Source organism: Salvelinus sp. IW2-2015, linkage group LG6.1, assembly GCF_002910315.2.
Source record: "Salvelinus sp. IW2-2015 linkage group LG6.1, ASM291031v2, whole genome shotgun sequence".
NCBI lineage: Eukaryota > Metazoa > Chordata > Actinopteri > Salmoniformes > Salmonidae > Salvelinus > Salvelinus sp. IW2-2015.
In genome coordinates this window covers 22,019,928-22,042,062 of record NC_036845.1, presented here as the reverse complement: position 1 = coordinate 22,042,062, position 22,135 = coordinate 22,019,928, and the positions used below count along the sequence as shown (strand labels likewise).

The following is a 22,135-nucleotide window of genomic DNA, read 5'->3' as shown; positions in this document are numbered from 1 at the left end:
TCCTTGATGAAAACCTGCACCAGAGCGCTCAGGACCTCAGACTGGGGCGAAGGTTTACCTTCCAACAGGACAACGAAGCACACAGCCAAAACAACGCAGGAGTGGCTTCGGGACAAGTCTCTGAATGTCCTTGAGTGGCCCAGCCAGAGCCAGGACTTGAACCCGATCGAACATCTCTGGAGAGACATACATTTCTGTGCAGCAACACTCCCCATTCAACCTGACAGAGCTTGAGAGGATCTGCAAAAAAGAATGGGAGAAACTCCCCAAATACAGGTGTGCCAAGCTTGTAGCGTCATACCCAAAAAGACTCAATGCTGTAATCACTGCCAAAGGTGCTTCAACAAAGTACTGAGTAAAGGCTCTGAATACTTATGTAAATGTAATATGTTTTTTTATATATATAAATTAGCAAACATTTCTAAACTGTTTTTGCTTTGTCATTATGGGTATTGTGTGAAAGCTTGATGAGGGGGGGGGAAACAATTTAATACATTTTAGAATAAGACTGTAATGTAACAAAATGTGGAAAAGGTAAAGGGGTCTGAATACTTTCTGAAGGCACTGTAGACCCACAACTGCGTATGAATGAAAATCTTACTTTGTGGCGCCCGTGTGGCCTAGTGGTAACACTTCCAGCAGTATTCAAACAGTACATGTTACAACTGCAATCTTCTGCACTGTCTATACTATAAATAGAGCTTGAGAAAATAAGTATCGTAAGGATGGTGGAATTCCATTCTTCTTTAAAAGAGAAAACAAATTAAATAATATTGTTCAGTCAACACCACATCGGGAATTAATTTGTTCTGTCAATCAATCCCGAATTGAGTCAATTGTCACCCAATGCACATCTGCTCCACCACCACAATCTGCCAACCCCCCTGTATTGGATAACGTTCCCCCTGATCATTGTTTCCACAGCACCCTGGCCTTCCCTCGCAGACTCCATGCAAAGCAGGCAATCAGGAGCCATCTCTCTCCTTTTCCACATGGTCTTCCACTCCCTCCCTCCCTCTCCTTCCCTCCTACCCTCCTCCCTCAGGCTCTCGCCATATGTCAAACATCCCTCAAAATATGACAGCAAAAGTACATGTCACACAACCAAATTGCATGTGGAAAGGGAATGCAACATGCTACAGGTGATAAGTGAACTGTTGTCTGCCCATTGACCTGCAGGCTGGAGGGTTGGTGAGTTGTGGTGGGGTGGAGTGAACATAGATTCCTATGATAATAGGAATCTCAAACCCTCTGAAGGAGTTGTGTAACATTGTAGCAGCAGGGGGCAGGACTTCCAGTGTGACATTATGGGAAAAGAGGACTATAAATTGAGGGCCACCTCTCAGGCACCTGCAAAGAAACAAGCAAGCAGCAGCTGGGATAATTTGCCAAAGTGCATTTAAGGATATTCTACTTCACCGTGAGCTCTACAAACAGACCAACAGCAACCATGACAGCACACACCAGCCTGCTCCTTCTCATCACTGTGTGTGTGTCCATGCAGGAAGGTGAGTACTACAATGCTATTACTATAATAAATTATCTTAGGAATTGTTATGTCTTCCACAAGCAAAAATAGACTTAATCATGTCATTGAAGTATTGAAAAATAATGGTCAAAAATAACTGTTCATTTTCTGAATGCATAACTAAATACAAAATAACATAAAAATATTACTTTGGAATGACGCACTATATAAAAACTGATGTAATTCTATTGAGGTTCTGCATCAACAAAACACTGGCTGACTTTCCATTTAAACAAATGAATATCCCTGTACAGTGATGACATGGTGCAGCATTGAAAACAGCATTGTCCAGAGCAATGTAAAGACTTACTCATAAGCACACTCATTATATTCAGTGACAAGATATTTAAAGCAACAAAGAGACACGTTTCACCAAGCCCCGTTCCAACTGTCACATCATCAATGAAGGTCTATCGTTAACACATTAGGACCAGTGTTACATCTCACTTCAACCTTGCTGACTAGCTCAGGGGTACACATTCTCAAATGTTGATTCCCTGGAGAACCTTCATCTCACACAGCAAATGGATTATATAGTATTTGAGTGATCTTGGTTGTCAAAAGCACCTTAAAACTTCTTATGGCTGAAATCCCGTTAACGGGATCGATTTGACAACATCCAGTAAAAGTGAAGGGCGCCAAATTCAAACAGAAATCTCATAATTAAAATTCCTCAAACATACAAGTATTATACACCATTTTAAAGATATACTTGTTGTTAATCCCACCACAGTGTCCGATTTCAAAAAGGCTTTACGACGAAAGCATACCATGCAATTATGTTAGGTCAGCACCTAGTCACAAAAACACAGCCATTTTTCCAGCCAAAGAGAGGAGTCACAAAAAGCAGAAATGGAGATAAAATTTATCACTAACCTTTGATGATCTTCATCAGATGACACTCAGGACTTCATGTTACACAATACATGTATGTTTTGTTCGATAAAGTTCATATTTATATCCAAAAATCTCAGTTTACATTGGCGCGTTATGTTCAGTAATGTTTTGCTTCCAAAACATCCGGTGATTTTGCAGAGAGCCACATCAATTTACAGAAATACTCATCATAAATGTTGATGAAAATACAAGTGTTTTACATGGAATTAAAGATATACTTCTCCTTAATGCAACCGCTGTGTCAGATTTCAAAAAAGCTTTACGGAAAAAGCACACCATGCAATAATCTGAGTACAGCGCTCAGAGACCAAAACAAGCCATACAGATACCCGCCATGTTGTGGAGTAAGTCAGAAATAGCATTATAAATATTCACTTACCTTTGATGATCTTTGTCGGAATGCACTCCCAGGAATCCCAGTTCCAACAATAAATGTTTGTTTTGTTCGATAAAGTTCATAATTTATGTCCAAATACCTCCTTTTTGTTCGCGCGTTTAGTTCACAAATACAAATTCACAAGGCGCAGGCACTTAGTTCAGACGACAGTTCCATTAGAGTAGAATCAATCTTTTGGATGTTTTTATCATAAATCTTCAATAATATTCCAACTGGACAAATCCTTTGTCTTTAGAAAGGAAAAGGAACAGAGCTCGTGCTCACGGCCGCGCGCGAGACTTAGCTCATGGCATTCTGCCAGACACCTGACTCAATCAGCTCGTATTCGCTCCCCCTTCACAGTAGAAGCCTGAAACAAGGTTCTAAAGACTGGTGACATCTAGTGGAAGCCTTAGGATGTGCAATTGAACCAAATCTTACACTGTATATTGGATAGGCAAAGACTTGAAAACCTACAAACCTCAGATTTCCCACTTCCTGGTTGGATTTTTTCTCAGGTTTTTGCCTGCCATATGAGTTCTGTTATACTCACAGACATCATTAAAACAGTTTTAGAAACTTCAGAGTGTTTTCTATCCAAATATACTAATAATATGCATATCTTAGCTTCTGGGCCTGAGTATCAGGCAGTTTACTCTGGGCACCTTATTCATCCAAGCTACTCAATACTGCCCCCCAGCCATAAAAAGTTAAACTTGAACTTGTGAGATCATGACAATGTTAGTTTGCTGGTTGTAGACTTATCATTATACAGTCAGAAAATAACAGAGGCTGTGTTTCTCACTACTCTGGTCATCTCTGTATCGGGACAAATGAGATGTACTGACTCCACTGAAACACTAGTACATATTCCCTTCCTATCGAGGAACCCACTAACTTACTTAACACAGTCAATTAAAGAGGTGAAGTCTCCCCAAAATGTCTGTTTGCCTTTCACTATTGGCATTGGCACTCCCTTCAGAATGTTTGAACAGACAGATAACAGAGATTACAGATGATTACTAGCTTTCCACGGAAAGGATTGATTAGACTGGTGTGATAGATCAAGGCAAATAGCGGAGTACCGGTAATAATACATTTGTCTAGTGTCCCTTTATGCTGGTGACAGGGTTGGGGAGTAAGGGATTACAAAAAAACTGTAATCCGTTACATTACCAGCAAAAATATTGTAATCAGATTACAGATACTTTGAAAAACTAGATGATTACTTTGAGGATTACTTTTAAAATCAAAAAGGATGTTTGCGAAAAAAATCTTTGACACTTCTCTGTTTTCTCAATGACATTCAAATCAGCATTGAAAAAAGGCACGAGTTTAAGTTTGTTCCATCTGAGCAAGTCTGACCACAAGTCAGAGACCACTATGATGACACACCAAATGTGTTTGATGGATCGCGGGAAAAGAGCAGGAACAGGCTTTTGTAGGTTACAATCTAAGCTATGCTTTCCAATGGTGCGACTGCTGTCGGCATCCAAAGATTATCCAACTTGAATAAACGCTTGGAGGTAAGAATGACAGCAGTGGGTTAGTCTACAGTGATACAGATATCACTTATTATTTATATCTGCATTGATGTAATTGTGAATCACACTTCTGCTCTCTCATTTAGCTTTTTGCGTGTTATGGATTGTGGTTGTTGTGGATGGCTGTTCACAAATCTAAATGTGTATTTGAACCCAATAATGGTTGAATTCAAAAAGTTTAAGCTGCCTATCAATCCTTGCTTTTGGAACCAGTGGACAGCCAGTGAAAAATGCGCTCTTGCAACAGCTGCATAGTGCGGATCCCAGCCTATGGAATAAAAGTGGGGCTTTTATTGCTCAATCTAATTCAGGCTGATTTAAAAAATAAAAATAAAAAATCCATAGGCCTAATGGACACATGCTCAAACTCGCACACTTTTGATAGATTTAAAGGGGCAATCTGTAGTTGCTACATCCATTTTTGGATTTATAAATTATATATACAGTATCTATCCATTTATTATTGAGAAATATAACTTATAAATGCCTCATGAGCTTAGTTCAAATGTCACACTCCATGAGAAACCAAAATTTAAGCTTGTTTTTCTCCAATGTTTGTAAACATTCTAAATGTAATTAAACACTGTATAGCCTCATAACATGGTTAAAACAATACTTTTAATATCATGGATGGTCAGTCCTTGCATCCATAGCTCTGTCAATTAATCTGAGAGTGATTACATTTCTCCAGGCCCATCCCTCAGCTTTTTACCAAAACAGTGGTGGGGCGTCCGTTTTGTTATTGTTTCATCTGTGGATTTGCCCTTTAAACAGCTGCATATTATCAAGATATCGAAGTGTCACCAACAAAAAGGTAAACAATAGGCCTATAGAAAATGCAGCATATTGCATTGATTTTTCACATGTAAATACCACTTTTCAGTAGTGCTCAAAACATGCCATTTAATGAGTGCAGCATTCGAATCAATGAGCACAATCAATACAAAATCATAAACAACAGAGTAGGGCTGGCTAATACGTCCTTAGTTTTGGGGTTAAGCTCAGGTAAAACAATTTGGCTAATCAATAATAACCATGTTTCCAAGTCCTATTCTTGAAGATCAAGGGGTATAACATTTATTGGAATAACTGGAAATCTGATAGACTTTGTTTTTTAATGTAAATTTAATCGTATTATTATTTGTAGCTGAAAGCAGAAGCCTACATAACGAACCCATAAAGTAAAATGTAACATCCATATATGGCCAGCTATGTAAACTTTAACATTGATTTATCCTCCAATAGATGTCGTTCAATTGGTAACATACATTGTTGTATTCTTCTAATGCCTCTTAAGGGGAAAGTAATCTAAAAGTAATGGAATGTAATCAGATTACGTTACTGAGTTTGGGTAATCCAAAAGTTATGTTACTGTTAACAATTTTGGACAGGTAACTAGTAACTGTAAAGGATTACGTTTAGAAAGTAACCTACCCAACCCTGGCTGGTGGATTGTACGGTCTTGATGCACCAGGATTGGTTTCTTAGCTATATCCTTCTGTCTGTCATGTAGGATTTGGACTTCCACTGTCAGAGAGGCCTAAATCCAGTGATCTGGCTCCACCTCACAGAGTGAGGACCAAACGCTGTGCCTGCAACAATCAGCTGGACTCTGAATGCCACTACTTTTGCCATCTCGACATCATTTGGGTCAACACACCAAGGTGGGCAAACACACCTCACAGAAATATATGCATTCACAGAGAGAAACACATGCTCATACACTTACTTACACTACACACCATCAAAGACGTCAAACAAATACCTACTCAGCTTTGCAGACATATACTTGAGCAATTCACTTATGTGGGTCAATTACGTCACAGTGTGATGATATCAACATTAATATTTGCACCGTTTTTTATTTTAGCTGTGTATCATTGGCATCAATATGACATTATTCTGGCAATCATCCCTGTCTTGCAACACTGCATTTTATTAATGCCAAGGGACAAAGTCTATAAACATTGTGGTTATATCTTGAGGGTGACTGATAAAACTGACATTCCCTTTCTCTCTTTCCCTTTCTGTAGTAAGACCACTGTTTACGGCTTGGGCAGCCCCCTGTCACGTCGCCGTAGGTCTGCCAGTCGCTGTGTGTGTGCCGACTCTGACGACCACACCTGCACCAGCTTCTGTCAGGACAGGTGAGTTGGGGTCAAAACAATGGCCAAGACACCATCACACACACAGCACCACCACCGCAGACAGACAGATACTCAGAGACTGTGGAATGTTCTCGTTTTATTAGTTAGCCATTTGAGTACACAGAACAAGGACTCTCTGTTGAAGCTCTTCAAGGTGTGGTCTGAGAGCATAGCTCACTTCTCTGGGATGCTATTATTATCTTGAGGGAGTGTTGTTGTGTGTCTCACACAGGCGTTCCCTCTCGTGGTGGAATGAATCTGCACCACAATGTTACGGAGTGCCCAAAGGGGCAGTGTCATCCCAGGCTGTGTAATCCTCACTGCATGTTTTGATTGGCTGAAGGGACAGGGGAGTGAAGTGTCTAGGAGTCTCAAGAATTGAAAGGCTGAGTTTGGGATTAATGGTTCCTAAGGATGATAGAGAAACAAATACAGGCACCTGGAGACACCTAGAGACTCATTGCACTCATTGTTCCTCATTGGGAGACAAACAGGGGTCATTTTTCACTTAGGGAGACATAGGGCTCTATTCAATCCGTATCGTTACAGCGGGATTGAAATTGAAAGGCAATGTTCCTAATTAACGGAGACTGCATTCACAGTAAACGCTGCATACAGAATATCGGCTCAATCACAAATTACCTTTACATTTCTAGCGTGCAATCTGTAACGCCACACACTTGGATAGAGCCGTTAGACATTATATTGTAAAGACATTATTGTTTGGTCTATGACCTTGCAATGATGTCAGTAAAACTTTTAGTGTACAATAAAGTTGTCTTTAGATTGCCAAATTGGCCCAAAAAAAAGAGGCAACAGATCTTTACACACCTGATTCTTTGATCAAAGGTATTGTGAGAATTCACTGATCTTAGTTTGTTTGAAGGGTATCTACAGTGCCTTCAGAAAGTATTCATACCCCTTGACTTTTTCTACTTTTTGTTGTGTTACTGCCTGAATTCAAAATGGATTAAATATTATTTTTTTTCACACATCTACACACATTACCCCATAATGACAAAGGAAAAACATGTTTTTAGAGAATTGTGCAAATTGATTGAAAATGTAATACAGAAATATATAATTTACGTAAGTATTCACACCCCTGAGTCAATACTTTGTAGAAGCACCTTTGGCAGTGATTACACCTCTGAGTCTTTCTGGGTAAGTCTCTAAGAGCTTTCCACACCTGGATTGTGCAACATTTGGCCAGTATTCTTGTCAAAATTCTTCAAACTCTGTCAAATTGGTTATTGATCATTGCTAGACAACCATTTTCAGGTCTTGCCATAGATTTTCAAGTAGATTTAAGTCTAAACTGTAACTTGGCCACATTCTCTGTCTTCTTAGTAACCAACTCCAGTGTAGAAATGGCCTTGTGTTTTCGGTTATTGTCCTGAAGAAAGGTGAATTAATCTCCCAGTGTCTGGTGGAGGGCAGACTGAACTAAGATTTCCTCTAATATTTTGCCTGCGCTTAGCTCCGTTACGTTAATTTTTTTATCCTGAAAAAGTCCCCAGTCCTTTAACGATAACAAGCATACCTATAACATGATACAACCACCAGTATGCTTAAAAATATGGAGAGTGGTACTCATTAATGTGTTGTATGTTTGGAGCAAATCCAATAACACTTTGTATTCAGGCCAAAAAGTTAATTGCTTTGCCAATTTTCTTTGCAGTATTACTTTAGTGCCTTGTTGCAAACAGGATGCATGTTCTGGGAATATTTTTATTCTGTACCGACTTCATTCTTTTCCCTCTGTCAATTAGGTTAGTATTGTGGAGTAACTACAATGTTGTACATCCATCATCAGTTTTCTCCTACCACAGCCATTAAACTCTGTACCTGTTTTAAAGTCACCATTGGCCTCATGGTGAAATCCCTGCGCGGGTTTCCTCCTCTCCAGCAACTCAATTAGGAAAGACGCCTGTATCTTTGTAGTGACTGGGTGTGTTGATACACCATCCAAAGTGTAATTAATAACTTCACCATGCTCAAAGGGATATTCAATGTCTGCTTTTAATTTTAATTTTAATTCTACCAAAAGGTGCCCTTCTTTGCGAGGCATTGGAAATCCTCCCTGGTCTTTGTGGTTGAGTCTGTGTTTGAAATTCACTGCTCGACTGAGGGACCTTACAATTATCTGTATGTGTTTGGTACAGAGATGAGGTAGTCATTTCTAAAATCATGTTAAACACTATTATTGCACACAGTGAGTCCATGCAACTTATTGTGACTTGTTAAGCACACTTTTATTCCTGAACTAATTTAGGCTTGCCATAACAAAGGGGTTAAATACTTATTGACTCAAAACATTTCATTTTTTCATGTTTTATTCATTTGTAAAAATCTTCACTTCAACGTTATTGTGTGTAGGCCAGTCTGCCCCCATCTATCTCTCTTCTTGTGTGCAGCTCAGATAACTCTTCACCCCAGAGCTCAATTAAGAGCTCCCCAACCTTTTGACTTTCCTTAGGTGAGCTTGGAACAGCTGTTTGCTATTCTGGTTATCAAATGAAGCATAGGCTGTACACAGAATTATTTCATATTGTACCACAAGATGACCTTTGTTATTATGTTGCTGACCAATGTCTCTTTCCTCCAAAGATCTATGGTCAGAGCCTCTGAGAGAGCCAGGGGATGGGCCTTTCCACCCAGGAAGGAAGTAGCCAGGGCCCCTGGGCTTAATGAGCGCTAAACGACATTGTGTGGCAGACGGAGTGAAGAGCGAGTACCAGAACAAATGACACTCTAACATGGAGAGGAGCAGAACAAAGGGCTGCTGATAGAGAGATGTGTCACATGCAGGAAGGCCGCAGACCGGTGGGACTGCCTGTCTGTTTGTCGGTTTGCACCCATAAAGAGAGGTTGGAAAACAAAATGTGACAGAGGCCTGAAGACAGACGCTAGATCCAAACCTTGAGGGATGGACCAGGCATGATGCATACAGGTTATTTGTGCAGCAAAATGTTTATGTTAGGGGCAGGAGGGACAAGGATGGTCCATGCTACTGGCAGACTCTGGCCAGGTAGCCGTAGAGGAGAGAACAGTTTATGTGTTTATGCTGGTGTCTGTGTTCAAAACAGTGGCAGACCATTGCTGTCATGATGGAAAGAATGTAACAGGGAGAATATGACTGATACGATCATCAAAATGATGTATGAAATAACCACTGTGTTTTTCTCATTATTTTGCCAAACATATTTAATCTCTCCTTTATTTGATTTGTATAATAACAACATATTATGATTGCTATACAGGTTATTCATCAAGGGAAATGACTGAGGTCATTTAAAGGTGCAATGTTTAGGATTATACACTGAGTGTACAAAACATTAAGAATACCTTCCTAATATTGAGTTGTAAAGTTGACTGGATGTCCTTTGGGTGGTGGACCATTCTTGATACACACGGGAAACTGTTGAGTGTGAAAATCCCAGCAGCGTTACAGTTCTTGACACAAACCGGTGAGCCTGGCACCTACTACCATACCCTGTTCAAAGGCACTTAAATCTTTTGTCTTGCCCATGTACCCTCTGATTGGCACACATACACAATCCATGTCTCAGATGTGTCAAGGCTTAAAAATCCTTCTTTAACCTGTCTCCTCCCCTTCATCTACACTGATTGAAGTGAATTTAACAAGTGACATCAATAAGGGATCATAGCTTTCACCTGGATTCACCTGGTCAGTTTATGCAATGGAAAGAGCAGATGTCCTTAATGTTTTGTACACTCAGTGTAGATGTGTGTATGATTGGGTGGGTCAGGTGGGTGGGAGTAAAACATACATAACATTGAAACATACGGTATATTGTTGTATTCAATTCTTGACATTTTGATTTCGACCACTTCTGTATTGAGTGACTGTGTGAAGCAGTGTGTAATAATAAACAAATTAATAGTTGAATTATACAAAATACTTGCCTGACTCCTTATTTTACTGCTTTGACTAGATGATGAACTCGACGTTTACCTACAACACAGTGTAATAGTTCCATTACAAATATTCTGATGGGTCAAGGTGTCACGAATCCCGCTTCCTGAGTCTGTTTTTGCCTGTGTTCTGTCCTGGAGTGTTTTTCCGGTGTCCTGGAACGCACCCTGTCTGGTTGCCGGGCGATGTAGCTAGTTGGGAGATCTCTGATTACCCGCACCTGTATCCCATCAGCTATCTGCACACCTGGTCCTGATCATCACCCCTCCACTTCATAAGCTTCTACCTCTACGTTTAAACTTGTAAATAAATACTCACCTTCGTCCTACTCTCCTTGTCCTGGTCTGCTTCTGGGTTCTATTTTAGAAAACCGTGACAGAACGATCCGGCCAAGGATGAACCCAGCGGACCTGGATTCCGTTTGCCATGCCATTACCCAGCAGGAGAAGATATTGGGACAACACAACACGGCGCTACAGGAGATAGCGTTTTCAGTCCAGAACTTCTCTGCTAGCTTGACGAGTATCCAGGATCAGCTCAGTTTGCCGGCGGGTCATCCACCACCTGTTTCACCCCTCTCACCTGCCGCTTCTGGAGCGGTTTCCTTCCGTGAGCCCAAGGTTCCGACGCCTGATAAGTACGAAGGGGATTTGGGAAGATGCCGTTCATTTCTTATGCAGTGTGGTTTAGTTTTTGATCTGCAGCCCTACTCTTACGCCACAGAGAAGGCTAGGATAGCTTTTGTTATTGAACTGCTGCGTGGTAGAGCTCTGGAATGGGCTTCAGCCGTTTGGGAACGACAGGACACCTGCATGGCGTCATACCAGGAGTTCACGGCAGAGATGAGAAAGCTTTTTGACCATCCAGTCCGAGGTAAGGATGCAGCTAAACGTTTGTTCTCTCTTCGCCAAGGAGATCGCAGTGTGGCAGACTTTGTGATCGAATTCAGGACATTGGCTGTGGAGAGTGGTTGGAATGAGGAGTCACTACAAGCGGCTTTTTACCAGGGGTTGTCGGAGCAACTCAAGGACGAGCTGATCTCCTATCCAGAGCCTAGTGACCTAGACAGTTTGGTCACATTATCTATTCGGGTGGATAATAGAGTCCGAGAGAGAAGGAGGGAGAAGCAGTGTGGCCCGTCCAATCAATCAGCAACTCGGTTACCATTCGGGTCAGGAAGTGGACCAGAACGTGTTGATCATTATTCCCCACACGGGATTAGTGGAGGTGTCTTGCCGCCAGATCCTGAACCCATGCAAGTGGGGCGACGGGTTAACTAAGGAGGAGCGCCAACGTAGACGTGAGACCAACAGCTGCCTCTACTGTGGTAGCTCGGGACATTACATCTCCGCTTGTCCTCAGCGCCCGTTAAACTGCCCGGCTCGCTAGTTTTGGGAGGACTTTTAGCGAGCCAGTTTCAACATCCCAAGAACCCTGTCAGACCCCGTTTTCCTGCGACCCTCATGAATAAGAATCAGAGTTTAGCGATGAACGCTTTTATCAATTCAGGTGCCGATGGCAGCTTTATTGATGCCGACTTGGTGGAACAGCTGGGGCTTTCCAAGGAGCAATTGCTGGAAGCCATTGAAGCAACCACTCTGAACGGCAGTAGTCTGGCACGGATCACTATGAGGACTGAACCGGTTAAGATGTTGTTGTCGGGGAATCATTCAGAGGTTATCTCCTTCTTCATTCTGCCCTCGCCCCATGTTCCTCTGGTTCCTGGTTACCCCTGGCTGAGAGAACACAATCCCTCGTTTGATTGGGTGACGGGTAAGGTAACTAGTTGGAGCATTGAGTGTCATGCTAACTGCCTTAGGACTGCCTGTTCTCATGCTGTTCCCAGTCAGGTCAGTGAGTCTGCTCCCCCTGATTTGTCCCTGGTTCCAGAAACATATCACGATTTGGGTGAAGTATTCAGTAAGCAYAAGGCTCTGTCACTTCCTCCCCACCGACCTTATGACTGTGCGATTAATCTGTTCCCTGGAGCTGCCTTTCCCAAGGGACGGTTATACAGTATCTCTCGACCTGAGCGTGAAGCCTTGGAGACCTACATCAAGGAGTCTCTAGCTGCAGGTCRCATTCGCCCCTCGTCATCACCCCTGGGAGCAGGATTATTTTTTGTGAGCAAGAAGGATGGCTCTCTTCGACCGTGTATTGATTATCGGGGGTTGAATGATATTACGGTCAAYAACAAGTATCCCCTGCCCTTGATGAGCTCTGCTTTCGACTCTTTACAGGGTGCTACGGTGTTTACGAAGCTTGACCTACGCAATGCTTATCATTTGGTTCGGATCAGAGAGGGGGACGAGTGGTTGACTGGGTTCAATACACCTATGGGACATTTCGAGTACCAGGTGATGCCGTTTGGACTGACCAACGCTCCTGCTGTGTTCCAAAGTATGGTGAATGACGTGCTGAGAGATATGATTGGTATTTTTGTGTTCGTTTACCTGGATGATATCCTCATCTTCTCGAGGGAGCCTTCTAGCCACGTCCAGCATGTCAAGCAGGTCCTGCAGCGGTTATTGGAGAACCGCCTGTTCATGAAGGCTGAAAAGTGTGATTTTCACGCCCACACTACGTCCTTCCTCGGGTACATCATCTCCAGGGGAGAGATCAAGATGGACCAAGAGAAGGTTCGGGCGGTTCGGGATTGGGCCCAGCCCGGTACGAGATTGCAGCTCCAGAGATTCCTGGGGTTTGCGAACTTCTATCGGAGGTTTATCCGTGATTATAGCCGGGTGGCCGCCCCTTTAACTGCCCTGACGTCTTGCACCAGAAATTTCTGTTGGACTCCTGAGGCAGACCGAGCATTTCTGGACTTGAAGAGCCGATTCACCAACGCCCCGATTCTCTCTCAACCTGACACTTCCCGTCAGTTTGTTGTTGAGGTGGACGCGTCTGATGTGGGGGTGGGCGCCATCCTGTCCCAGCGTAGCTCCACTGACGGTAAACTCCATCCCTGCGCCTTCTACTCTTGTCGTCTTTCACCAGCAGAGAGAAACTACGATGTGGGTAACCGGGAGCTTCTCGCTGTGAAGCTTGCCTTGGAGGAGTGGCCACTGGTTGGAGGGAGCGGAGCAACCGTTTGTGGTCTGGACTGACCACAAGAATCTGGCTTACGTGCAATCGCTAAACGTCTCAACTCCGTCAGGCCAGGTGGGCTTTGTTTTTTGGACGCTTCAATTTTTCCCTGACGTTCCGACCTGGTCGAAGACGGCAAGCGCGGACGCCTTGTCCCGGATGTTCTCCAAGACGGAGGAGAGTGGGGCCAAGACTGAGACGATTCTTCCCCAGAACTTTGTCGTGGGAGCCGTTACATGGAGGATTGAGGAGGATGTGATGGCGGCCCTTCGGACGCAGCCCGGCCCGGTAACGGTCCACCCGGTCGGTTGTTCGTGCCTGAGTCGGTCCGTTCTGTTGTACTTCAGTGGTCCCACGCCAGCAAGATAGCTTGTCACCCTGGCGTTGCTCGGACTATGGCGACTGCGCAGACGATTTGGGTGGCCTGCCATGGGAGAAGATACCCGGAGGTTTGTTGCCGCTCGCTTCTGCTTCTTGCTAGATAAGAGTACCAATCGGCCAGCTCTGGCTTCTTCACCCCCTACCTATTCCCCGGCGACCTTGGTCGCATCTGGCCCTGGACTTTATCACGGGTTGCCCTCTTCTGTTGGGAACACGGTCATTCTGACCATTGTGGACCGATTCAGCAAGTTTGCTCACTTTGTCCCCATCTCCAAGCTTCCATCTGCCACTGAGACGTCCGAGATCCTTGTTAGGGAGGTTTTCAGGGTCCACGGTTGCCACAGTGACATTGTTTCTGACCGTGGTCCTCAGTTTACCTCTGCTGTCTGGAGATCCTTCTGTTTGGCCATTGGAGCTAACAGTCAGTCTCACATCTGGATTTCACCCCCAATCTAATGGTCAGGCGGAGAGAGCCACCAGAAGATGGAGTCCACGCTGCGCTGCTTGTCTCCTCTGATCCCACCTCTTGGTCTCTCTCAATTACCCTGGTCGTATGCCCATAATACCTCCCTTCATCTGCCACTGGGATGTCTCCCTTCCAGTGCTTGTACGGTTACCAACCTCCCTTGTTTCCTTCTCAGGAGAGGATCTCTCGGTTCCCTCTGTCCAGGCCCACATTCGTCGTTGCCACCGGACCTGGCATCGGGCCAGGAAGGCCTCCTTAGAGTTTCTGACCGGGTTCAGATCCAGGCGAATCGTCGCCGTATTCCTGCCCCGCTAGCGTATACCGTCGAGATAAGGTTGTTGGCTACACGGTATCTTCCTCTACGGAGCTGAGTCGAAGAAACTGTCACATAAGTTCATTGGTCCGTTTTGTGGTGGAGGAATCTCTTAATCCTGTTGTGGTCCGACTCAAGTTGCTGCAACGCTTAGAGTACCACCCCACCTTGCTCCATGTGGTCGTCTGCTCTCAAGCCGGTTCTTTTCTCCTTCAGTCTCTGTTTCCCCACTCGTCTCTCGTCCTCTCCTCCCTCGATGATGGATGCGCTGTCTACCGGAGGTGCTCACGGTATGCCGCATCATGGACCAACGCGAGGCGTCGGGTTCCCAGTATCGTCGTGGAATTGGGAAGGATTGTACCAGTAGGAGAGGGTTGATTCCTGCTGGTCCGATCCTTGATGCTGACCATGCTTCGGTGAATCCTTCACGCCTCCGACCGCTGGCGACTCCGGGTAGTCCGCCCAGGTGGCAGTTCGTCGGAGGGGGGTACTCGTCACAGTCCCGCTTCTGAGTCTGTTTTTGCCTGTGTTCTTCCTGGAGTGTTTTTCCGGTGTCCTGGAACGCACCCTGTCTGGTTGCGGGCAGATGTAGCTAGTTGGGAGATCTCTGATTACCCGCACCTGTATCCCATCAGCTATCTGCACACCTGGTCCTGATCATCACCCCTCCACTTCATAAGCTCTGGAACCTGACATCCATATCCCCTGGCCGGATCAGGTTAGCCCACAATGAACATGCATTCACAACCGGAAACACTCACCCCATCCCTGCCTGGTCGTCGGTGGCTTCTGTTACTCCCTTGGATCTGCCTATTCACTCCCATCAACTCACCTCCGCTGCCCGCTCCGCCACCTGGATCTTTCTACCTCTACGTTTAAACTTGTAAATAAATACTCACCTTCGTCCTACTCTCCTTGTCCTGGTCTGCTTCTGGGTTCTATTTTAGAAAACCGTGACACAAGGAGTGCAGGCAGAATGGAGTTGTCAGTCTTCTTTGGTTAATAACCCTGCAACAGAACATATTATAAAGGAAATGTGAAGGGACGAGGAATTGCACCCAAGTCATGTGGCCAATTCTCCCGTGTTATTGTTTTATGGTGTGATACAGAACACGTCTAGCCCATGGGATAAGAGACAGGAAGCATATTCAGTCAAACAAGTTGCCTGGATTTAAAAAAAAATCCTGGTGTATACTTAGATCAATAACTGGTACAGAAAGGGAAACACCTAATAAGCAATGACTGAGCACTTTGAATTTACTGAATCATATAAATCATTATCACTCCACATCATACTGTATGTATTGTTAATTGATGAGGTATGTGTGGAAAAGCAAAAGGTAACTTTAGAGTTGTGTGAAGAGTGGACTTTATTATGAGAACTCCCTGCACTGCATGCAGGAATAGGTGAGATTGAATAGGCCTTTTCTAAACTATGAATGTACAGTATATGACTGTTAATTTGGCAGTGGTGTAGAACAACATTTTGAACTGTGTCCTGAGACACCAAGCCACTGAATCTCACCAGAATGTGAAACATTGAAAGGATACTATTGAAATTAGCTTATGATGTAATATAGTGAGGAAGAAAATGCTGTAATATTGAATTGTTACGTAAATATGGTACATTTTAGCTCTTCAACAGACCTATACATTAGGATTCTCCATTCACTTTACTAGGAAACAAGCTAATAACAATAACTGTTTTGAAAAATACTCTCACATGCTGATGTATGCCACATGGAGCAAATAATCGAGAAATATGATTTTTCTGTTTGTGTATAGTAGTTTCACCTTCTCCCAGTCTCTTAGGCCAATGCAAACACTGCTCTTAGTTCAAACAGAGGCCCAAGGTAGATAAATGGCAGAGGAAATCAAAAGCTCAAATTAATAAAAAAATAGATTTTCCCTTCAAAAGCAGGCCAGTTTCTGTTGTCATAAGGATCTCTTGGCACATTTCCTATGACCAAATGTGTCATTGCGGTAGTGTCCTGCACCACCCATTCTTAGTTACCATGACCCCTCGCTGACCTCTTGGACATAGGCCTATTGCTGAAACGATGAGTAACACTGGGAATCGTCTCACTGGGGTTTTTAATGAGATGACTTTCAAATAATCGATCTCCCCTTTGGCAGTGTGATGCAATCAGCCCCATTCCTGTCATACTTGTTGTCATACATCTAATGCAGAGTACCCCTGCGGCCAGGCTCTCCAGACAGGCCCCAACATAGTCATCCTTCAATCAAGAGCAGGGCCGGGTGCCATTTCCTCATGTCACCACAACGACAATAGATCAGAGGCCAACAAGATCACACCATGTCCCATAATGTACTCTTATACTGTACATTAGGCAGATAATTGTTGATCCACCTACAGTTCTGCAACTGAAATCTATCCTCTGCCAAAACCCTGCTCCATTTAAAGTAACCTGCTATGCTCAAACCTGTTCTACTGCAACAAGGGGTTGGCGCCCCCCCTTGGTTTGTGCTGTGGTGGAGACCTTTGTGGGCTATACTCGGCCTTGTCTCAGGATTGTAAGTTGGTGGTTGAGGATTACCCTCTAGTGGTGCGGGGGCTGTGCTTTGGCAAAGTGGGTGGGGTTATATCCTTCCTATTTGGCCCTGTCCGGGGGTTTCTTCGGATGGGGCCACAGTGTCTCCTGACCGCTCCTGTCTCAGCCTCCAGCATAATTTTATGCTGCCAGAGTTTGTGTCGGGGCTAGAGGGTCAGTGGTTACCGGGGAATACTGCTCCTGTCTTAATCCATGCTGTCCTTTGTGCTCTTTTACAGTATTGCGCTCCCTAATTCTCGCGTCTCTCCTTTCTGCTCTTGGAGCCACATCCTCTGAGCCGTAGGAACACACCGACGTCAGCGCACTTAGAGACCGAGGGACCGGCAGGATGACACCTTGCTGTCCCCGATCCGCCTGCGCCTTGCACTGCTATTCCCAGTATCAAACTGTTGCCTCGCCTGTGGTTACGGAAAACCCGATAACCCTGTCCAGACTGCTGTTTTTCAACCTTAATGATCGGCTATGAGAAAGCCAACTTGAGATTATTCCATGATTATTATTTGACCATGCTGTCATGTTATATATTGAACATTTGAAATCTTGGGCAGTCTCTACTGAATGTTCTCCACTTCTCTCTTTCTTTCTCTAGCTGAGGACCTGAGCCGTAGGACCATACGTCGGGACTAACCGGCACGTCGCGTGACGTACCTTGCTGTTCCCGTCAGTCCTCGCCTGGCCTTGCTGCACCCATATTCGCCAGATTGAATCAACTCCGGTTCTAGCCTCGCCGGTTATGGAACCACCCTAACCTGTCCCAGACCTGCTGTTTTCAAACATGCCTTAATGATCGCTATGGAAAAGCCAACTGAGACTTTATTCCTGATTGATATTTGGACCATGGCTTGTCATTTGATGGAAAATTTTGAAAATCGTTGGCTCTCGTCACTAATTTTTCCTTCTCTCGTTCTTTCTCTCGGAGGGACCTGGGCCCTAGGACCATGACGTCGGGACTGCGACCGCCCGTGGTGACTCCTTGCTGTCCCCAGTCCGACCTGGCCTGGCCGGTATTCCCCAGTTTCAGCTGTTCTGGCCTGCCGGGTTATGGTAGACCGCTACCTTGTCCAGACCGGGTTTGTTTTTCAACTCTCTTGATTGATCCGCGCTATGAAACAAGCCAACTGAAAACTATGACGACTAGTTCGATAGACTATTATTTGACCGCCATGTGCTTGTCACTAGACTGGACAACCTTATTGGAACACACTCCCTTGCCTTCAGTCTGATTATAAATCGCCACCCGGGCACAGCCAGGGAGCTGCAAGAAGGACTGGCGGGCAACGCCCTCACTACGCCGTGACGTCCTCGCTAGGTTTCTTCCTAGGAGTTTTTGTCGCATTCTAGGCAGGTTTTTCCTCAGCGCCACCGTGACACTAATGCTAGCACCTGCATTTACTAGCTGTTATGAGGGCTTTCTAAGGCTGGCGTGTCTCGATACAGCACTGCCGCGACAAAGATATTAGCTGATGTTACGAAAGGCGCTATCAAATAAAAAGTTAAAATTGGACTTTGAATTGATTGAAGGACGGTCCAACAAAACTCAGATAATTCGTAAATTACCCTGTAAGAATTCCTGAAGCAAGTGAAGTCCGATATTAAAATGTTACCCTCCGATGATTTGATCCCAGTTGTTTACTCATCGGCTAGAGTAAACCATACCCGGTTTGCCCTGTGATCACAGTGTGCCGGGTTCTAGAGAATATAACCACTATACTGATTCATGTCACATGAGGGAGAGAGGGTAATGTATAACGTTTACCATTTTGTCCGATAGGTTATTGTTATACATCAGCGATCCGATGGGAGGAGAAAAAGACATAGTCTGGTACGAGTCAACATGAAAAGCCATGCATTGTGGGGAGGAAGTGACCACTTTGGGGCAGAGGTCTCAGGTTCGGAAGAAGTGAGAGGAAGAACAGATATCACTTAGTTCTGGTCTAGCCAACCGAGATGACATTGGGCTGCTTCAGATGTGTAGGAGACTCCAGCCATAGGAGAAAGGGTTAAATATCAGTGCTTGTGTGAATATGTATTTTGTCCTATGCAGCTGTATCGATCCAATTGGTGAATAAACTTGGTTTGTGCTTTGTTAAGCGTCCGTGAGTTTTAATAGGTTAATTTAAAACCTAACAATGGTCATATTGGTTCTACACAGAAAAACAGGATGCTTTCTCCAATTCCTTTTCATCCAAAGTAGAAATTACAGGAAGTAGCAGGAGAGTTGTTGGTCAATGAGAGGAAGTGATATGAAGTAGCGGAGGGTTGATAATGAGGTGAGTAATGTTTTCTCCCCGTTTGGCTGTTGCCAAGGTGCACCTTTGTCATACCCCAATACGATCTGTAAGCAAAAGTACCCAACAATATTTATATGAAAACAGCATGCCACTCACTGGGTATAGTTTATGTTAACCCACTTCTACATTCTATTCATTAGTAACAATGAACAGCTATACTGTGACCTTGTGAAGTGATTTCCTATTAGAACCTGCATTACCCCAGAATGAGATTCTGAAAGAAATTGTGGCATGAAGGTTCATCATGGAAAAATTATGAATGTTTCATGACTGCAATGATGAGATAGAAAACAGTGACAAACTATTGGTAATCATTTTAGATCCTCCAATATAATCTGGTTTCAAAGCTTGGATAAGGGAGCCTGCAGTAAAAGAAAATTGTAATTTTTTTGTAACAGCTTACATGCCAGCGTACATACAATATATGGACACACTAGTTTGCCTGACTGTGAGACTAGTATACAATACACTCAGTATAGAGTGTACAGTTGGCTATCCACCTCCTATCCAACCCCAGACAACCTCTGTAACTCTTTGCCTTTTGCGCGGTGGTCTCCAAAACAGGAGGGGCTGTTTCCTCAACAACCCAAACAAACAAACAGTCACTTTTGCCCCCGTTCTACTCCCCCTGATAAATGCCTCGCACTCCTATTGTCCCCGATTTGGCTGCTTTGCAAAGCGACCCCAAAAACCCCGTAGAAAATCTTCTGTAGCTGCACAAGTGCACTTGTTGTCCCTGTGACTGTGTCGACGTTGGCTGAATTACAGTAGGTAAGTCATCAGTGCAGAGTATTTAGAAAGGCGGTATCCAGTTGTTTGCTATGTCTTTCAGATGACTGTGTGATCTCGCTCTCTGTAACCAATGTAAGTAAGACCTTTAAGGTACAGGCCGAGAGAAGGCTTATAAAATTACAATAAAAATTCAAAACAGTTTAATTAAGGCCCTTAACCCCCTACTGTATAATTTCAGTGTTTGACCTGATGGGGATTGGATAGGTGTCGCAATATGGTGATGACTCTACCCAGCTGTATAATGGGCTCTTGGACACTTCTGCCATATTACTTACACAAATCTAGAACCTCCAGATATGCAAACACTAACTAGAAACAAATGTCCAATTCCAAACCAACCATGCGCTAAAGTTTGATTTGTAATTGGGCACAAAATATTAATTGCCAGGGAGAAGGGGTTTTAAAGACCAGTAAGGAAATGAACAGTCAATTTCAGTCAATATTTTTTTACTTCCAATAAATATATTTACGATGCAAATGTGAACATTTACAGCCAATTTTTTCAAATATTCACCAGAAAGCAGACTCATTCAACTCATTCAAAAATATACAAATATTTACATGCTTGAAAACGTTACTTACAATAGAAGACCTGTGCTATATACAGTTGAAATCGGAAGTTTACATACACTTAGGTTGGAGCCATTAAAACTCATTTTTCAACCACTCCACAAATTTCTTGTTATCAAACTATAGTTTTGGCAAGTCGGTTAGGACATCTACTTTGTGCATGACACAAGTCATTTTTCCAACAATTGTTTACAGACAGATTATTTAACTTATAATTCCCTGTATCATAATTCCAATGTGTCAGAAGTTTAGTAAGTTGACTGTGCCTCTAAACAGCTTGGGAAATTCCAGAAAATTATGTCATGGCTTTAGAAGCTTCTGAAAGGCTAATTGACATAATTTGAGTCAATTGAAGGTGTACTTCTGGATGTATCAAGGCCTACCTTCAAACTCAGTGCCTCTTTGCTTGACATCATGGGAAAATCAAAAGAAATCAGCCAAGACCTCAGAAAAAAATTGTAGACCTCCACAAGTCTGGTTCATATTTGGAAGCAATTTCCAAACGCCTGGAGGTACCACGTTCATCTGTACAAACAATAGTACGCAAGTATAAACACCATGGGACCACGCAGCCGTCATACTGCTCAGGAAGGAGACGCGTTCTGTCTCATAGAGATGAATGTACTTTGGTGCGAAAAGTGCAAATCAATCCCAGAACAACAGCAAAGGACCTTGTGAAGATGCTGGAGGAAACAGGTACAAAAGTATCTATAGGCACAGTAAAATGAGTCCTATATCGACATAACCTGAAAGGAAGAAGGAACAAGGAAGAAGCCACTGCTCCAAAACTGCCATAAAAAAGCCAGACTACTGTTTGCAACTGCACATGGGGACAAAGATCGTACTTTTGGGAGAAATGTCCTCTGGTCTGATGAAACAAAAATAGAACTGTTTGGCCATAATGACCATCATTATGTTTGGAGGAAAAAGGGGGAGGCTTACAAGCCGAAGAACACCATCCCAACCGTGAAGCACGGGGGTGGCAGCATCATTTTGTGGGGGTGCTTTGCTGCAGCAGGGACTGGTGTACTTCAGAAAATAGATGGCATCATGAGGTTGGAAAACTATGTGGATATATTGAAGCAACATCTCAAGACATCAGTCAGGAAGTTAAAGCTTGGTTGCAAATGGGTCTTCCAAATGGACAATGACCCCAAGCATACTTCCAAAGTTGTGGCAAAATGGCTTAAGGACAACAAAGTCAAGGTATTGGAGTGGCCATCACAAAGC

At 43.7% G+C, this 22,135-nt stretch overlaps 1 protein-coding gene across 1 annotated transcript; it reads left to right on the top strand.

Annotated features, from left to right (window-relative positions):
* The first annotated feature begins 1,257 nt into the window (after positions 1-1,257).
* On the top strand, positions 1,258-10,369 carry LOC111964745 (endothelin-2-like). Its single transcript, XM_023988569.2, has 4 exons — positions 1,258-1,508; positions 5,859-6,009; positions 6,379-6,492; positions 9,103-10,369. Exons 1-4 carry the CDS (start codon positions 1,451-1,453, stop codon positions 9,191-9,193), a joined length of 414 nt encoding a protein of 137 aa, XP_023844337.1. The 5' UTR covers positions 1,258-1,450; the 3' UTR covers positions 9,194-10,369.
* Positions 10,370-22,135: the final 11,766 nt, after the last annotated feature.